Genomic DNA, 19,327 nt, shown 5'->3' with positions numbered 1-19,327 from the left:
GAGGAAGGCATCATCACTATGCATTTGAATACAGCTGTTTAGATTGTTAGCGGCGGCCTGAATTCAGCCATCAGATTAAGATGGTAATCCTCATAACGTCCTCGTAATGAGGCACCAGGCTGCTACAGTAATGTTGTAATGAGGCACTAGGCTGCTACAGTAATGTCGTAATGAGGCACCAGGCTGCCAGAGTAATGTCGTAATGAGGCACCAGGCTGCTAGAGTAATGTCGTAACGAGGCACCAGGCGGCTAGAGTAATGTCGTAATGAGGCACCAGACTGCTAGAGTAATGTCGTAATGAGGCACCAGGCTGCTAGAGTAATGTTGTAATGAGGCACTAGGCTGCTACAGTAATGTTGTAATGAGGCACTAGGCTGCTACAGTAATGTTGTAATGAGGCACTAGGCTGCTACAGTAATGTTGTAATGAGGCACCAGGCTGCTAGAGTAATGCGCTAATGAGGCACTAGGCTGCTACAGTAATGTCGTAATGAGGCACCAGGCTGCTAGAGTAATGTTGTAATGAGGCACTAGGCTGCTACAGTAATGTTGTAATGAGGCACTAGGTTGCTACAGTAATGTTGTAATGAGGCACTAGGCTGCTAGAGTAATGTTGTAATGAGGTACTAGGTTGCTAGAGTAATGTCGTAATGAGGCACCAGGCTGCTACAGTAATGTCGTAATGAGGCACCAGGCTGCTAGAGTAATGTCGTAACGAGGCACCAGACGGCTAGAGTAATGTTGTAATGAGGCACCAGGCTGCTAGAGTAATGTCGTAATGAGGCACCAGGCTGCTAGAGTAATGTTGTAATGAGGCACTAGGCTGCTACAGTAATGTTGTAATGAGGCACTAGGCTGCTACAGTAATGTTGTAATGAGGCACTAGGCTGCTACAGTAATGTTGTAATGAGGCACCAGGCTGCTAGAGTAATGTGGTAATGAGGCACTAGGCTGCTACAGTAACGTCGTAATGAGGCACCAGGCTGCTAGAGTAATGTTGTAATGAGGCACTAGGCTGCTAGAGTAATGTTGTAATGAGGCACTAGGTTGCTACAGTAATGTTGTAATGAGGCACTAGGCTGCTAGAGTAATGTTGTAATGAGGCACTAGGCTGCTACAGTAATGTTGTAATGAGGCACTAGGATGCTACAGTAATGTTGTAATGAGGCACTAGGTTGCTACAGTAATGTTGTAACGAGGCACTAGGCTGCTAGAGTGATGTTGTAATGAAGCACTAGGCTGCTAGAGTAATGTTGTAATGAGGCACTAGGCTGCTACAGTAAGGTTGTAATGAGGCACTAGGTTGCTACAGTAATGTTGTAATGAGGCACTAGGCTGCTAGAGTAATGTTGTAATGAGGCACTAGGCTGCTACAGTAATGTTGTAATGAGGCACTAGGTTGCTACAGTAATGTTGTAATGAGGCACTAGGCTGCTAGAGTAATGTTGTAATGTGTCATTAGCCTGTTCTCAGGTCTGTTTGTACTGTGGTATGGTTATTCTAATGAGGCAGTAAGCAGAACAGTAGCCTGGTCTCAGGTCTGTTTGTACCTTGTTATGGTTATTCTAATGAGGCAGTAGGCAGAACAGTAGCCTGGTCTCAGGTCTGTTTGTACTGTGGTATGGTTATTCTAATGAGGCAGTAAGCAGAACAGTAGCCTGGTCTCAGGTCTGTTTGTACTGTGGTATGGTTATTCTAATGAGGCAGTAAGCAGAACAGTAGCCTGGTCTCAGGTCTGTTTGTACTGTGGTATGGTTATTCTAATGAGGCAGTAAGCAGAACAGTAGCCTGGTCTCAGGTCTGTTTGTACTGTGGTATGGTTATTCTAATGAGGCAGTAAGCAGAACAGTAGCCTGGTCTCAGGTCTGTTTGTACTGTGGTATGGTTATTCTAATGAGGCAGTAAGCAGAACAGTAGCCTGGTCTCAGGTCTGTTTGTACTGTGGTATGGTTATTCTAATGAGGCAGTAAGCAGAACAGTAGCCTGGTCTCAGGTCTGTTTGTACTGTGGTATGGTTATTCTAATGAGGCAGTAGGCAGAACAGTAGCCTGGTCTCAGGTATTTTATTTCTATAGTCCAGACACGCCATTTCAGTCTTTGTCACCACCACATTAACGAACCCCGGTTCACGGTCACACACACTACCAGAAATTTCCAGTAATATTATAACTTACAGTAACACAGTGTGTGTGTGTGTCTGTGAGAGAGAGAGCTATAGTCTTCCTCAGAAGGGAATAATGGCGGCCACGGGGGAATCGACTGGTCTGCTACGGTTACTAATGGACAATAGCTGTTGTTAAGAATCCATTAATTATTGCAGAATTGGTTCAGAGGACCTGTGGTGTACAGTATGTGTGAATGGTTCAGGGGAACTGTGAGATTCATAACGCCACAGAGAGAGAGAGATAATGTGTGGTGCAGTACATGCTTACAAAGGGCCATTTCCACTGTCCGAAGAAGCAATTAGACACAAAATGCTGCTTGCTAGTGAAACACTGGTCTTTTTGGCTCTATACCTCTCCCTCTCTCTCTCTCTCTCTCTCTCTCTCTGTGAGCTAGGGTAAAAAATGACCTCATACCGTAAAACTTCTAATTAAATGGCAAAGTTTTACGGTATTTATGAGATTCTGCTGCCCTGAAGCAGTAAAGATGAGATGTGTTTGAATAGTAACACAATCAATATCATGCTGTGTATTGAACTGTCCACCCTACATGGGAAAAAAGATGAACATCTATTTATCAGCGCACTAAGTTAAGAAAAACTAACTATCCATCAACATAACATTTTACTGTGTGCAACAGTAGATACATAGATGCTTTCTTAGAATGTCTGACTCTCTCTCTCTCTGTTATAATCTACTATGGCTCAACAGTGTTGCCAATGTATTGAGTGTTGTCGGGAGTGTTGCGGGAGTCAGATTACTGATAGTAATCAAACAGTAATCTGTATTAGCGGCTCTTAATTGTTGGAACATCACTGATAGAACTAGATCAACACAGAAGTAGAGAAAGCCTCTCTCTTGATTATGTGGTTTGTCAGGGTTATGTGGTGCATCAACAAGGACAAGGATGAACAAGGTCATACTGCTGTGTGATAATGCAGCAGCTTCAGCTCAGGCTAGACACCACCAGCTCTGACAGCTATACATACACTGATCAGTTCACATACACAGATCAGATCAGATCACATACACAGATCAGATCAGATACACAGATCAGATCACATACACAGGTCAGATCACATACACAGGTCAGATCACAAACACAGATCAGATCACATACACAGATCAGATGACATACACAGATCAGATCACATATACAGATCAGATGACATACACAGATCAGATCAAATACACTGATCAGATTGCACATGATGCCATGGAGGAAGACAAGAGCTCGAATACTCATACTAACCGCACTAACCGTACTATTTGTGACGTGATTGAGTATATAATATTATTGGTCATAGAATGGAGCTACAGTTGAAGTCAGAAGTTAACATACACCTTAGCCAAATACATTTAAACTCAATTCCTGACATTTAATCCTAGTAAAAAGTTCCTGTCTTAGGTCAGTTAGGATCACCACTTTATTTTAGAATGTGAAATGTCAGAATAATAGTAGAGAGAATGATTTATTTCATATTTTATTTCTTTCATCACATTCCCAGTGGGTCAGAAGTTTGCATACACTCAATTAGTATTTGGTAGCATTGCCTTGAAATGGTTTAACTTGGGTCAAATGTTTCGGGTAGCCTTCCACAAGCTTCCCACAATAAGTTGGGTGAATTTTGGTCCATTCCTCCTGACAGTTGGTGTAACTGAGTTAGGTTTGTAGGCCTCTTTGCTCGCACACACTTGTTCAGTTCTGCCCACACATTTTCTATAGGATTGAGGTCAGGGCTTTGTGATGGCCACTCCAATACCTTAATTTTGTTGTCCTTAAGCCATTTTGCCACAACTTTGGAAGTATGCTTGGAGTCATTGTCCATTTGGAAGACCCATTTGCGACCAAGATTTAACTTTCTGACTGATGTCTTGAGATGTTGCTTCAATATAGCCACAAAATTTCCCCTCCTCATGATGCCATCTATTTGTGAAGTGCACCAGTCCCTCATGCAGCAAAGCACCCCCACAACATGATGCTGCCACCCCCTGTGCTTCACAGTTGGGATGGTGTTCTTCGGCTTGCAAGCCATCGTTATCTTTGGAGGAAAAACATAATGATGGCCATTATGGCCAAACAGTTCTATTCATGTTTCATCAGACCAGAGGACATTTCTCTAAAAAGTACGATCTTTGTCCCCATGTGCAAACCGTAGTCTGTCTTTTTTATGGCGGTTGTGGAGCAGTGGCTTCTTCCTTGCGGAGCGGAGTTTCAGGTTATGTCGATATAGGACTTGTTTTACTGTGGATATAGATACTTTTGCACCTGTTTCTTCCAGCATCTTCACAAGGTCCTTTGCTGTTGTTCTGGGATTGATTTGCACTTTTCACACCAAAGTACGTTCATCTCTAGGAGACAGAACGTGTCTCCTCACTGAGCGGTATGATGGCTGTGTGGTCCTATGGTGTTTATACTTGCATACCATTGTTTGCACAGATGAACGTGGTACCTTCAGGAGTTCTGAAATTGCTCCCAAGGATGAACCAGACTTGTGGAGGTCTACAATTGTTTTCTGAGGTCATGGCTGATTTATTTTCATTTTCCCATGATGTCAAGCAAAGAGGCACTGAGTTTGAAGGTAGGCCTTGAAATATATCCACAGGTACACCTCCAATTGACTCAAATGATGTCAATTAGCCTGTCAGAAACTTATAAAGCCATGACATCATTTTCTGGAATTTCCCAAGCTGTTTAAAGGCACAGTCAACTTAGTGTATGTACACTTCTGACTCACTGGAATTGTGTTACAGTGAAATAATCAGTCTGTAAAGATTTGTTGGAAAAACTTGTGTCATGCACAAAGTAGATGTCCTAACCGACTTGCCCAAACTATAGTTTGTTAACAAGAAATGTGTTGAGTGGATGAAAAACGAGTTTTAACGACTCCAACCTAAGTGTATGAAAACTTCCGACTTCAACTGTAGATAGTATCCCAAAAGTTCCCAGATATCGTACTAAATTTGCCAAAATATGAAGCATACACGCAATTCTTCAGGAAATGGGCGTGGCTTCACATCGTTTTGCATCGTATGCAGCCGAAGTACAACGAGAGCGGATACAAATTTCTTGCTTTAACTGATTATGACAAATGTTAAGAAAATGTTGAGCAATTTAATAAAGACATGACTTTTCAAATAAGTGACCTTACACGTTATGTTGGCTGACATTTTGTTAGCTACAATTGAATTTAAGAACACACCCAAAGTCGTAAAATGTCTAACTAGTAATTTGTTATGCTAACTAGCTAGCAAGAGGTTGCATAGCAACAGCATCAACTTCCGGTAGACAGGCCAAGAGCTAGAACGGTCAACTGAAAGCATACCGTTTGTTTACAGTATACAGTACTGAAATTAACTAATACTATATAGTATGTAGTATTTACTCATTAAGTATGAGGTATACAGTATGTTAGTATGGGTATTCGAACACAGCTAAAGTCTTACTAAAATGATACGGCAAACCATACATTATCCACAGTTCTATAAATTTGTGTGTGTGTACATCATTAATGCATAAGATTGTGTGAATGAGTATTTCATTCTAGTTAGCTACACTGTCTTCTAGCTTTAATACACAGTCTGCTAGCTTTAATACACAGTCTGCTAGCTTTACTACACTGTCTGCTAGCTTTACTCTACTGTCTGCTAGCTTTACTACACTGTCTGCTAGCTTTACTACACTGTCTGCTAGCTTTACTACACTGTCTGCTAGCTTTACTACACTGTCTGCTAGCTTTACTACACTGTCTGTTAGCTTTACTACACTGTCTGCTAGCTTTACTACACTGTCTGCTAGCTTTACTACACTGTCTGTTAGCTTTACTACACTGTCTGCTAGCTTTACTACACTGTCTGCTAGCTTTAATACAGTCTGTTAGCTTTACTACATGTCTGCTAGCTTTACTACACTGTCTGCTAGCTTTACTACACTGTCTGCTAGCTTTAATAACAGTCTGCTAGCTTTACTACACTGTCTGCTAGCTTTAATACACAGTCTGTTAGCTTTACTACACTGTCTGCTAGCTTTACTCTACAGTCTGCTAGCTTTACTACACTGTCTGCTAGCTTCACTACACTGTCTGCTAGCTTTACTACACTGTCTGCTAGCTTTACTACACTGTCTGCTAGCTCTACTACACTGTCTGCTAGCTTTACTACACTGTCTGCTAGCTTTACTACACTGTCTGCTAGCTTTACTACACTGTCTGCTAGCTTCACTACACTGTCTGCTAGCTTCACTACACTGTCTGCTAGCTTCACTACACTGTCTGCTAGCTTTACTACACTGTCTGCTATCTTTACTACACTGTCTTCTACACTTTGCTGTGTCACTCCATATAGACCTGTCAACAAAGCCCTTTCCTCTCGCCCAGTGCAACGCAATCCAACACTTCCAATCATCTCTGAGAGTGAGTGATTGCTCTCCTGCTCTTCCTCCCCCTGGGTAGACTCTCTTATAGAGAGAGTGCTTTTAGGTTACCTGCCTATCACAGAGGTGAACAACAACATGCAGTCCAATGATAGGTACTGGACACACACACTGGCACACACACACACACACGATGCGCAGGTTGACTCATAGCCCGCAGTCCCCGCGATTATACAGATGTGGGATCTTAATCTGAGCCAGTTTGCTACAGCAGGAAAATAATCCTGCAGCCACAAGAAATTGTTATGTGGATTATAATTAACAGACATTTTTGTAGGGGAAAATCAAGTCTCAAATTTCAAAGTGGAAATTACAAACTTCAGAAGCTTTTTTAAACCTCAAACACACAACAAGTTTTAGAATAATTTGTAAAGTTGTAGGGTTCTCCTGCAACAGGGTGATCAAACTAAGATCCCACTCCTGTATCCGCGGGGTGGGCAGGTTTAGGGTCATGAAAGATTTTGTGGATGAAGGGCTGGTGGGTGGCCGGCAGGTTGGATAAAGAGAAAACGATCCATCAAAAAGAAAATCCATAAATGTATGATCATTCTTGTGCAATTCATATCTATATGATACATTGAGGTTTTTCTTTCATGATTTAGATCTGACATTAGGGCGTAAACCTAAGCCTCAGGGCCTAACAGTACGTGTGCCAAATACATGCCAATAGCAAAATACGTTTGGGAACTTGGCAGAAAAAGTTCACGGCGATCCACTGAGGCAAAAAGGAAGTGTTCAGCACATGTTGTATATTAGCGGGTTAGGGTAGGGTGCATGCCTCCTATTTATCACACATAGTCGGGCGGTTGCAGACAGGTTATTAGTAATTGCGTGTGGGTGCCGGTCAACAAACAGCTGACCCGCGCATCACTGACAGACACACAAACACACACTCACTGTGAAGGGAGAGTCAGCGTGTATTTATCAATGTCTGCATGTATGTTTAGATGCACTTTACCTTTCTAGCACGGTGTGTGTCTGCGTGTGTCTGTCTGTATCTGTGTGTGTGCTCATGTCTATTTGTGGTAGTCCATTCATTCACATCAGTGAACAAAGCCATAGGCTGTCACTGCAGATCGTTGATGGCTCCGGCTCACACAGAGAGAGAGGAAGAGGAAGAGAGAGAGGAGGCCAAGGTTAGTTGAAGGAGGAGAGAATGGAGGAGGGAGGGATTTGTATTGATTAGAAGTGATGTGTTGAGTGGCGGCATGGCGGTGTTAATTAGTCTGTTATGATGAGGGCTGGAAGAGCTCATTAGATTGAGAGCGTTCATTACTTCCTCACTTTGATGTAAACACTATCATGTTAGCATGACCACTCACTCAGAGAGAGAGAGAGAGTCCGAGATAAAATAAAAGAGAGCGATGGCCTGGTCTCAGAACTAAACAAGTATCAACCTAATTGTGTCCGCGAAGGTTAGGAGGGGGAGGAGAATGACTCTACCCCCCCCTTGTATGGTGACACAAGCACTGGAGGGACAGGAGCACACGGGGACGCACGGACACCCATCAAATCACTGGCACCATCTCAAATGGCACACTATTCCCTATACAGTAAACTACTTTGTACTAAAGACCTATGGTCCCTGGTCAAAAGTAGTGCACTAAATAGGGAACAGAGTGCCATTTGGGATGCAGCCTAAGCCTGTCTCACAGTGGGAGATGAGACGGTGGTGGAAGTACTGGGGCTCATGCTAGTCCATTCTCTCCTCAGCTCTCTGCAGTACGATGGCCCAGTGTCATGGGTTTATTTCATTTCTACTAGGCTCATTTTAGCCTACACTCGGCCCAAATTAAGAAGAAAAGGTGTGTGATTATAGACTATCATAACTCGCGACCCCACTTCTCACATACCCAGGTCCCACTTTGGGTCCCAACCCATAGTTTAAGAAACCCTGCTCTCGTCAGCTCTCTGCTGCCCAGTCATAGACTTAGTTTGTAAGGTCAGTCCACTTCCAGATAAAGCCACTCTGTCTCACATCAGCCTACAGAGACCAACACAGAGTCTGTACTACCTCAAATACCTGCAGTACTACCATCCCCGCTCCTCTCCACAGGGGATTCAGAGTGATGGTGGACATGGAAAAGGTGTGTGTGTGTGTGTTACAAAGGTGTATGTGTGTTGGTGTGAGAAAGGGATCGATAGAGAGAAACATTGCTGTGTAAGACAGCTACAAAAAGTGTGTGTGTGTTATTAGAGCTGTAGTGTGTGTCCGATGAGGATACAGTGTGTGTCTGGAGGTCAGTGGCAAATAGATTTTGATAGAGTGACTGCATTATGAAGTGTTCAGTGAGAGTGTGACTGGTAGTCTTCACACAAGCGCGCACACGCACGGACACACACACACACCATAATGGCTGGTGGCTGGGCTATGCCTTTGGATAATGGTGCCAGGATGAATGATGGCAGTGTGTGTGTGTGTGTGTGTGTGTGTGTGCGTGTGCGTGGGTAGAGTCTGCAAAACACTATCTTTAGACAAAGCAATCTGAGGACATTCACACTTTAAGAAGCTCTTTCTCCAGTGCTTCAGTGTTTAGTGAATAGATCAAACCTCATGCAGATGTGAGAGGTGGTTTATCCCACTGGCTCTGCATTCTCCTTGGGTTTCTCCATACAGACACAAGCCCACCCACACAGCCACCATATAAACAGCACTAAAAGAAAGAGCTATAGGGTAACCGATAGGTTGCTAGTTCGAATCCCCAAGCAGATGAGTTTAAAAATCTGCCAATGTGCTCTTGAGCAAGGCACTTAACCCTAATAGCTCCTGTTAGTCACTCTGGATAAGAGGCTCTGTAAATGACTATGTCAAATGTGAGCGGTACAGTATAACCTTGTCAGTTATAGAAACACTGTGTTTCTATGTGGTCAGATCACTGCCCTCTCTCCTAATACTGGGACTTAGCATATCAACACTGGCCCTTTGAAGCCTCTGGCCACTACGCACACAGGACCCAATGTGCACGTGCGTGCGTGCGTGTGTGTTCTAGCCTCTTACCGTTATCAGCAGACAGTGCGGTGATGGTGTTGGGTGTGGTGTCTGACCTCCCCTGACCGTTCTCAAAGCCGTAGCCCTCTGTCTCCTGCATCTGCCAGTTCAGACCAAACAGATGCATGGCTACAGTAGGGGGAGAGAGAGAAAAGAATGCTTGTTACTCTCAGTGGTCGGCTTAACAACACACACACACACACACACACACACACCATAAAGACAGTTTACCTAGCCGCGAGTCAGAGATGGGATGCCTAATCGAACTCTATCAGATAAAAAGACAACAGGAGAAACATCCCTCCATCGATTATGGTTTGGGGTCTAACAAGCTCTCAGATTGGCTGGACCCTTCAGGGTGTGTGTGTGTGTGTGTGTGTGTGTGTGTGTGTGTGTGTGTGTGTGTGTGTGTGTGTGTGTGTGTGTGTGTGTGTAGGAGGTGAGTTGGGAGTTTTAGAAAGATAATCTGTCAAAATAAGAGCAGGCATTGTTTGAAAACTCCAATATGTTAACCTGAGCCCAGAGAGGAGCGAGAGAGATGGCGGGAGGGAGCTGGAGAGATTGAGGTAGAGATGGAGGGAGGGAGAGATGGAGGGAGGGAACTGGAGAGAGGGAGAGATAGAGGAAGAGATGGAGGGAGAGATGGAGAGATGGAGGGAGGGAACTGGAGAGAGGGAGAGATGGAGGGAGGGAGAGATGGCTGGAGAGAGGGAGAAATGGAGGTAGAGATGGAGGGAGGGAGCTGGAGAGATTGAGGTAGAGATGGAGGGAGGGAGAGATGGAGGGAGGGAACTGGAGAGAGGGAGAGATGGAGCGAGGGAGCTGGAGAGAGGGAGGGATGGAGGGAGAGAGCTGGAGAGAGGAAGAGATGGAGGGAGAGCGCTGGAGAGAGGGAGAGATGGAGGGAGAGATGGAGGGAGGGAGAGATGGAGGGAGAGATGGAGGGAGGGCGCTGGAGAGATGGAGAAATGGAGGAAGAGATGGAGGGAGGGAGAGATGGAGGGAGGGCGCTGGAGAGATGGAGAAATGGAGGAAGAGATGGAGGGAGGGAGAGATGGAGGGAGGGCGCTGGAGAGAGGGAGAGATGGAGGGAGGGAGAGATGGATGTAGAGAGAGATGGAGGAAGAGGTGGAGGGAAGGAGCTGGAGAGAGGGAGAGATGGAGGGAGAGATGGAGGGAGGGCGCTGGAGAGAGGGAGAGATGGAGGGAGGGAGAGATGGAGGGAGATATGGATGGAGGAAGAGGTGGAGGGAAGGAGCTGGAGAGAGGAAGAGATGGGGAAGGCGCTGGAGAGAGGGAGAGATGGAGGTAGAGATGGATGGAGGGAGCTAGAGAGATGGAGGTAGAGATGGATGGAGGGAGCTGGAAAGAGGAAGAGATGGAGGAAGGGAGCTGGAGGGAGAGATTGAGTGAAGGATCTGGAGAGAGGGAGAGATAGAGGAAGAGATGGAGGGAGGGAGCTGGAAAGATGGAGGGAGGGATCTGGAGAGAGGGAGAGATGGAGGAAGAGATGGGGGGAGGGATCTGGAGAGATGGAGGGAGAGATGGAGGGAGGGAGCTGGAGGGAGGGATCTGGAGAGATGGAGGGAGAGATGGAGGGAGGGATCTGGAAAGATGGGAGGGAGGGAACTGGAGAGAGGGAGAGATGGAGGAAGAGATGGGGGGAGGGATCTGGAGAGATGGAGGGAGAGATGGAGGGAGGGAGCTGGAGGGAGGGATCTGGAGAGATGGAGGGAGAGATGGAGGGAGGGAGCTGGAGGGAGGGATCTGGAGAGATGGAGGGAGAGATGGAGGGAGGGATCTGGAGAGATGGAGGGAGGGATCTGGAGAGAGGGAGAAATGGAGGAAGAGATAGATGGAGGGAGAGAGCTAGAGAGATGGAGGTAGAGATGAAGGGAGGGAGCTGGAGGGAGAGATCGAGGGAGGATCTGGAGAGAGGGAGAGATGGTAGAGATGGAGGGAGGGAGCTGGAGAGAGGGAGAGATGGTAGAGATGGAGGGAGGGAGCTGGAGGGAGAGATGAAGGGAGGGAGCTGGAAAGATAGAGGGAGGGATCTGGAGAGAGGGTGGGAGGGATCTGGAGAGATGGGGGGAGGGATCTGGAGATGGAGGGAGGGATCTGGAGAGAGGGAGAAATGGAGGAGGGAGAGATAGAGGTAGAGATGGAGGGAGGGAGCTAGATGGAGGGAGAGATGGAGGGAGGGAGGGAGCTGGAGGGAGAGATGGAGGGAAGGATCTGGAGAGAGGGAGAGATGAGGGAGGGATCTGGAGAAAGGGAGAGATGGTAGAGATGGAGGGAGGGATCTGGAGAGATGGAGGGAGGGATCTGGAGAGATGGAGGGATCTGGAGAGAGGGAGAGATGGAGCCAAGCAGTTTAGCGCATTAGCATCAAGCCGGCCCTCTGGCTGGATATAATTCAATCCCACACTTTTCTCTCTCCTTCCCTCTCTCTCCCCCCTCCTCTCCATTTCGCTCTCTCTCTCTGAGTGCTTCTGCGAGAAGCCACACTAAGAGTGAGGAGACACGTGAGAGGAGACAGTTTCTAGTTTTTAACACTGTTTCAGCGCTGTCTGGAGCTGTTTGGAGCCATCATGGCTGCCGAGGGCTTTAGTAGGAGCCAGACATGATGGAGACCTGAGGACTGTGACTCATACTGTACTGGAGGGCCAGTAGCAAGTCTGGTGAGAATGACTGTTTAGTACAAACAACACACACACACACACACGTGTCAGTGTGTGTGTGTCCTGTGTGAGTAATAAGCCTGCCTGGCTGCACACTCTAGCTCTAATGAGGGAAGTTTAGTCGTGCACACAGCCCCCTGTGGATTTCTACCAGAACACACACTCACAACCACATATAAATCACTATCAAAGTAGGGGATGTTGTTGTATACTGGCGCTGTGTGGTGGGGAGTATGTGTGTGTGTGTGTGTTCTGTATAAGTGTGTGTATTTGTGTGTGTGAGCTGGATCTAGGATATCTAGACGTTATAGCTGGAGGAAATGGAAGCGACAGAGAGGGAGAGTAAGGGACAGAGAGAGGTCAAATGGTGGAGAGAGGTAGAGAGAGTGAGGGGAAGACGAGAGGTAGAGAGACGAGAGGTAGAGAGAGTGAGGGGAAGAAGAGAGGTAGAGAGAGTGAGGGGAAGACGAGAGGTAGAGAGAGTGAGGGGAAGAAGAGAGGTAGAGAGAGTGAGGGGAGGAAGAGAGGTAGAGAGAGTGAGGGGAAGACGAGAGGTAGAGAGAGTGAGGGGAAGACGAGAGGTAGAGAGAGTGAGGGGAAGAAGAGAGGTAGAGAGAGTGAGGGGAAGAAGAGAGGTAGAGAGAGTGAGGGGAAGAAGAGGTAGAGAGAGTGAGGGGAAGACGAGAGGTAGAGAGAGTGAGGGGAAGACGAGAGGTAGAGAGAGTGAGGGGACGAAGAGAGGTAGAGAGAGTGAGGGGAAGAAGAGAGGTAGAGAGAGTGAGAGGAAGACGAGAGGTAGAGAGAGTGAGGGGAAGACGAGAGGTAGAGAGAGTGAGAGGAAGACGAGAGGTAGAGAGAGTGAGGGGAAGACGAGAGGTAGAGAGAGTGAGGGGAAGACGAGAGGTAGAGAGAGTGAGGGGAAGACGAGGGGTAGAGAGAGTGAGGGGAAGAAGAGAGGTAGAGAGAGTGAGGGAGAATGTGTAGGGTAAGCTGAGGGAATCCTCTAGCAATTAGGGCCCGGAGGCCAGAGCGTTTTCAACCAGAGCCCACCCACAGTTCAACCAAGCCTCCTCCTCCCTCTCTTTCTCTCTCTCTCTCTCATTAAATTAGAGTGGTATGGTGCTAGGGAGGGCCTCCTGCGGTGGGCAGGACTAGAGGGTCATGGGAGAGAAGTTGGCGGATCGACACCAAGCGCTGCCAGAGTGGAGCATGCTGGGAGGCTTAAGGCTCCTCAGGGCAACCCTCAGACAACCTTTACACAACCACAAGACAACCGTTAAACAATGTTGAGATATCCATCTCTGAGCTAGGTTCCCCATAACAGCATCAAAGCCCTTGAGCTTCAAACACGCGTCTCTGGACCTCTGAGCGAAGACATATAGAGATAGAACGAGAGCAAGGGAAACATTGGAAGACCAGGCGGACAAAGAGAGCCAGGTGTGGAGGTGGATGGATATTGGAGTCTTCAAAGCATTCCTATTTGCTAAAAGGTCAACCTTTTCAGACTGAGAGGAAGTCACGAGGCTGGTGGAGCTCTCATTTAGCAGGACTTTCTTTAGAAAGACAACCATTGGGCATCCGTCTACACGTTCATTCACTTTGCGAATGTTCATTGTAATACAGAATGCCATTGCTTCATTCATGATAGTTTACATAGCTGTACAAAATGTGCAAAATGGATGCAAATCCACCCCACAGATATACAAGTCTGCTGTTGCATGTCCGTTGTAATATCATTCTGGAATTTTCGATCCATCTGTGAAGCAGTAATCGAAGCAGTTGATTGGACAGTGAGGAGACAGACAGAATGTTCTGGTGCTTACCTCTCTTAGAGGCTTTGATTTACAATATTAACAGGTGCAGGACTAATTGGCCAATAAAATTTGTACAGAAAATAACAAACAGGACGTTGACAAAGAATTGAATAAATCAAACACATTCTCAGTAGAAACTATTCAGGCAACAACTCACTGTCTAGAACAAAACTCAGGTGTAGCTCTACTCTAGCCAACCTGCTACCTGCCCAGCCTGCTCTCTCCCAGGTATAACTCTACTCTAGCCAACCTGTTACATGTCCAGCCTGCTCTCTCCCAGGTATAACTCTACTCTAGCCAACCTGCTACCTGCCCAGCCTGCTCTCTCCCAGGTATAACTCTACTCTAGCCAACCTGCTACCTGCCCAGCCTGCTCTCTCCCAGTTATAACTCTACTCTTGCCAACCTGCTACCTGCCCAGCCTGCTCTCTCCCAGGTATAACTCTACTCTAGCCAACCTGTTACCTGTCCAGCCTGCTCTCTCCCAGGTATAACTCTACTCTAGCCAACCTGTTACCTGCCCAGCCTGCTCTCTCCCAAGTATAACTCTACTCTAGCCAACCTGTTACCTGTCCATCCTGCTCTCTCCCAGGTATAACTCTACTCTAGCCAACCTGTTACCTGTCCAGCCTGCTCTCTCCCAAGTATAACTACTCTAGCCAACCTGTTACCTGTCCAGCCTGCTCCAACCTGTTACCTGTCCAGCCTGCTCTCTCCCAGGTATAACTCTACTCTAGCCAACCTGTTACCTGCCCAGCCTGCTCTCTCCCAGGCAAAAGCCAACTGAGCACCTAAGTACTCTTTCCAGGAACTCCCTTCAACTAGGAATATTCCATCATGATAGCCCCAAAACACATTTCTACCATAAATGAGTCATTTCCCATGGACATTTATAATAAACAACGGTTTTACATAAACACACACACACACACACACACACACACACACACACACACACACACACACACACACACACACACACACACACACACACACACACACACACACACACACACACACACACACACACACACACACACACACACACACTTCAATAACTTGTGCCATAACTTCTACTTTAAGTCACAAAACACATTCATTAAGTAATTCAACCCGGCGACAATTCATCACTTTGGTTATTCCCGTCAACCAATAAATGTTCCTCGATGACTCGTAGACTAATTTGCCTCATGCGTCATGCACACCGGCACTTCAACAAGGGCGCGGCGCTTCAGATAAACACACGAGGTCGGTTAAATGATACGATTATACTCTATCAACACTTAGGTTGTAATTCTAGTCCCATATTTCACATTACTGGAGTATGTACGTTTAAATGGGCCGCTTTATACACGGTAGAAACGTTGTTGACAAGTTACATTGTTTTAGTAAGTGGCGTGCGCATCAAACACTCGACTTTGGCGCCTTAAGTCAAAGTATTGCTGGCAAACAGAATGCGCTACTCAATCCCACATTGTCTTTGGTTTCAGGACTCTTGACTTTACCTTGAAGAGATACAATAAAGAGTCTTTCTTCAACCAATCATTTGTTTCTGTGTCGTTGTCTACAAGTCATGGACATGTGCACCATGACACCATCTAACCAAGGTTTCAGTCTAATGCTTCCAAAGCAGGGAAAATATGGGATGTCAGTGTTTTCCGGAATGATTCTCAGGGCCGAAATTCTATGAATGAGAAATCAGGCAGGAGAATTCTTCCCAAAACTCTGGAGAGATGGGAGATTTGTTAACACACACAGGGCTACACCGGGGAGAAGAGCCCACTGAGATTTCGGACATTTTTGTTCCCACTGGAGAAAAGCGTGTGTGTGTGTGTGTGTCTTTTGGTGGTGTGTGTGTGTGCATCTGTTGTTGCAAGATGGGTCTACATGGCCCCAGGTGAAGATAGTGAAGAGTGAATGGGAGATAAGGAGAGCTGGTGTGTAAGGGAGAGACAGGTGGGAATTGGCACACACATGTACACAGACCTGTCTGTCTGCCTGTCTGCCTGTCTGCCTGCCTGCTTGTCTGTGTGTATGAGCTGTCTGTGTATACGTGTCAATCATAGTACCCACAAGGAGAAAGCAGATGCTTTTGACAGACCATTCTGCTTTCTATTAGTGTCTAGGGAGGCCAAATGCATGTGTGAGAGAGTGTGCGGGGGTGTGTGCGTGTACATGTGAACGTGTGTGTAAACTACTGATGGTCTCCTCTATTTGTTAACCCATCCCTCTGCCATGTTCCTTACACTCTCAAACAATCACAACAACCATAACAACAACAACAACAACCACAACAAACACCACCACAACCATAACAACAACAACAACCACAACAACCATAACAACCTCAACGACAACCAAAACAACCTCCAAAAGCACAACAACCACAACAACAACAAAAACCACATCAACCACAACCAGAACAACAATCATGTAAACTTCTCCAGGGAGGTTCAAGGCCACGATTGATTTCAGCACCTTTCACAAATCATACCCAGTTCTGATTGGTCCATTCTCAAAGTGTTTGAAGCACACCGTGTTGCTGTCCTCCTTTTGCACTATTCATGCATTTGTGTTGTTGTCAGTCCTGAATTTGTTTTTCACCCAAAAATAAAATGTCCCCAAAGCAACACAGCCCAGTAAAATATTCGAACACAATCAAATGTTTATTTGATTAAAAAAAAGCATACAACAATGAACTTTCCTATTCAGTGAGAAAGAAAGAACAAAGGTGAAACAGAGCGAGAAATAAGAACTCACTCCTAGCATAAAATAGTCTAGCATCTAAATGTTGCATTCAAAAGTAGGCCATGATAGGAAGAAGTCATGCATTTCTCTCCCATCTCTCAGTTACACAACTGATGACATAACTAGTAAAAGTGATATCTTTCCTCCCAGGTCTCTTTGTAAATCCAATGTGTCTGAAAGTGTTCCTCTGTACATGTGAAAAGCAATGCAGTATTTATGGGTGGCTGGGGAGGACGAGAGTGTTTTCAGGGGTGGAGAGAGAGAGAAAGAGAGGGGGGAGAGAGAGAGGGAGGGATGAGACAGAGAGGGATGAGAGAGAGAGTGAGAGAGGGGGGAGAGAGAGAGGGAGGGATGAGACAGAGAGGGATGAGAGAGAGAGAGAGAGAGAGAGAGAGAGAGAGAGGGGAGGGATGAGACCGAGAGGGATGAGAGGGAGAGAGAGTGAGAGAGGGAGGGATGAGACAGAGAGGGATGAGAGAGAGAGAGAAAGAGAGGGGGGAGAGAGGGAGGGAGGGATGAGACAGAGATGGATGAGAGAGAGAGAGAGAGAGTGTGAGGAAATAGAGAAGGGGGAGAGGAAAAGTGCTCAGAACAAGACCCCTACCATCTATTTGGCATCTCCAGGTGTTAACCCCAAACATCCCTTTACCTATAGTAGCACTGTGTGTGTGTGTGTGTGTATGTGTGTGTTGGCCTAACTACCATCAACCTTTTCCATCCATCCATGTGGGGTCTTAAATAATTAAGAGCAGGTTGGCAGAGAGCAATGGGGAGAGTGTGAGAGAGATGTAGAGTGAGAGAGAGAGAGAGAGAGAGAGAGAGAGAGAGAGAGAGAGAGAGAGAGAGAGAGAGAAAGAGAGAGAGAGAGAGAGAGAGAGAGAGAGAGAAAGAGAGAGAGAGAGAAAGAGAGAGAGAGAAATATAGTGTGTGAGAGACGTAGAGAAAGACGTGAAAGCATGTTCGTGTAGAGATAAGAAAAATCTGTGTGTGTGTGAGTGTCTGTGTGTGTATGTTTGTGTGTGTGTATGTTTGTGTGTATGTGTGTTTGTGGGTGTGTGTGTCTGTATGTTTGTGTGTGTGTGTGTGTCGCTCTCCTTGGTTGCTGTGTGGACATGTATAGACTGAGCAGCCAGGATATTGGATCACAGATACCTGCTATTCTCCCCTAACACAGAGAGAGAGAGAAAGAGAGAAATACAGAGAGAAATACATGCCTTATGAGTCTCTATTCTCCACTAACACAGCTACAGAGAGAAATACATGCCTTATGAGTCTCTATTCTCCACTAACACAGCTACAGAGAGAAATACATGCCGTATGAGTCTCTATTCTCCACTAACACACCTACAGAGAGAAATACATGCCTTATGAGTCTCTATTCTCCCCTAACACAGCTACAGAGAGAAATACATGCCTTATGAGTCTCTATTCTCCCCTAACACAGCTACAGAGAGAAATACATGCATTATGAGTCTCTATTCTCCCCTAACACAGCTACAGAGAGAAATACATGCCGTATGAGTCTCTATTCTCCACTAACACACCTACAGAGAGAAATACATGCCTTATGAGTCTCTATTCTCCCTAACACAGCTACAGAGAGAAATACATGCATTATGAGTCTCTATTCTCCACTAACACAGCTACAGAGAGAAATACATGCATTATGAGTCTCTATTCTCCACTAACACAGCTACAGAGAGAAATACATGCCTTATGAGTCTCTATTCTCCACTAACACAGCTACAGAGAGAAATACATGCCTTATGAGTCTCTATTCTCCCCTAACACAGCTACAGAGAGAAATACATGCCTTATGAGTCTCTATTCTCCACTAACACAGCTACAGAGAGAAATACATGCCTTATGAGTCTCTATTCTCCACTAACACAGCTATAGAGAGAAATACATGCCTTATGAGTCTCTATTCTCCACTAACACAGCTACAGAGAGCAATACATGCCTTATGAGTCGTCTCTATTCTCCACTAACACAGCTACAGAGAGAAATACATGCCTTATGAGTCTCTCACTATGTCCCAAATGGCACCTATTCCCTACATAGTGCACTACATTGGGCCATACGGGCCCTGGTCAAAAGCAGTGCACTACGTAAGCAATAGGGTGTCATTTGAGAATCAGCCACTGTCAGAGTGTGTTGAGTGGTCATTCATGACAGGCTCTAATATACTGCCTATTGCTCCTCCTCAACCTTAAAGCTACCAGCATTTGGTGACAGGAAATCATAGTCCTCTGTGCCGAAGTACCATACAAGGTTGGTGTTGGTGTTACATTTGTTACATTTATTTACACTTTGCACACACACACACTCACACACACACGGTAATGATAATGGAAACACTTTGCACACACACACACACACACACACACACACACACACACACACACACACACACACACACACACACACGGTGTCAACTTTATGGCCTGATAATGAAAACACTTTGCACACACACACACACACACACACACATACGCACG

The 19,327-nt window shown here is 45.9% G+C and overlaps 1 protein-coding gene across 1 annotated transcript in view; it reads right to left on the bottom strand.

The window, feature by feature from the left end:
- LOC109900466 (teneurin-3) overlaps positions 1 to 19,327 on the bottom strand; it is a 383,528-nt gene that overhangs the window by 96,014 nt on the left and 268,187 nt on the right. Inside the window, exon 7 of the mRNA XM_031828225.1 lies at positions 9,593 to 9,712. Coding sequence (XP_031684085.1) covers positions 9,593 to 9,712 — 120 coding nt within the window. The remainder of the gene's footprint in view (positions 1 to 9,592; positions 9,713 to 19,327) is intronic.

This window comes from Oncorhynchus kisutch, linkage group LG7 (assembly GCF_002021735.2).
Source record: "Oncorhynchus kisutch isolate 150728-3 linkage group LG7, Okis_V2, whole genome shotgun sequence".
In the NCBI taxonomy this organism is placed as follows: Eukaryota; Metazoa; Chordata; class Actinopteri; order Salmoniformes; family Salmonidae; genus Oncorhynchus; species Oncorhynchus kisutch.
The sequence above is the reverse complement of the archived record's forward strand: the minus strand, read 5'-3'. Positions and strand labels throughout refer to the sequence as shown.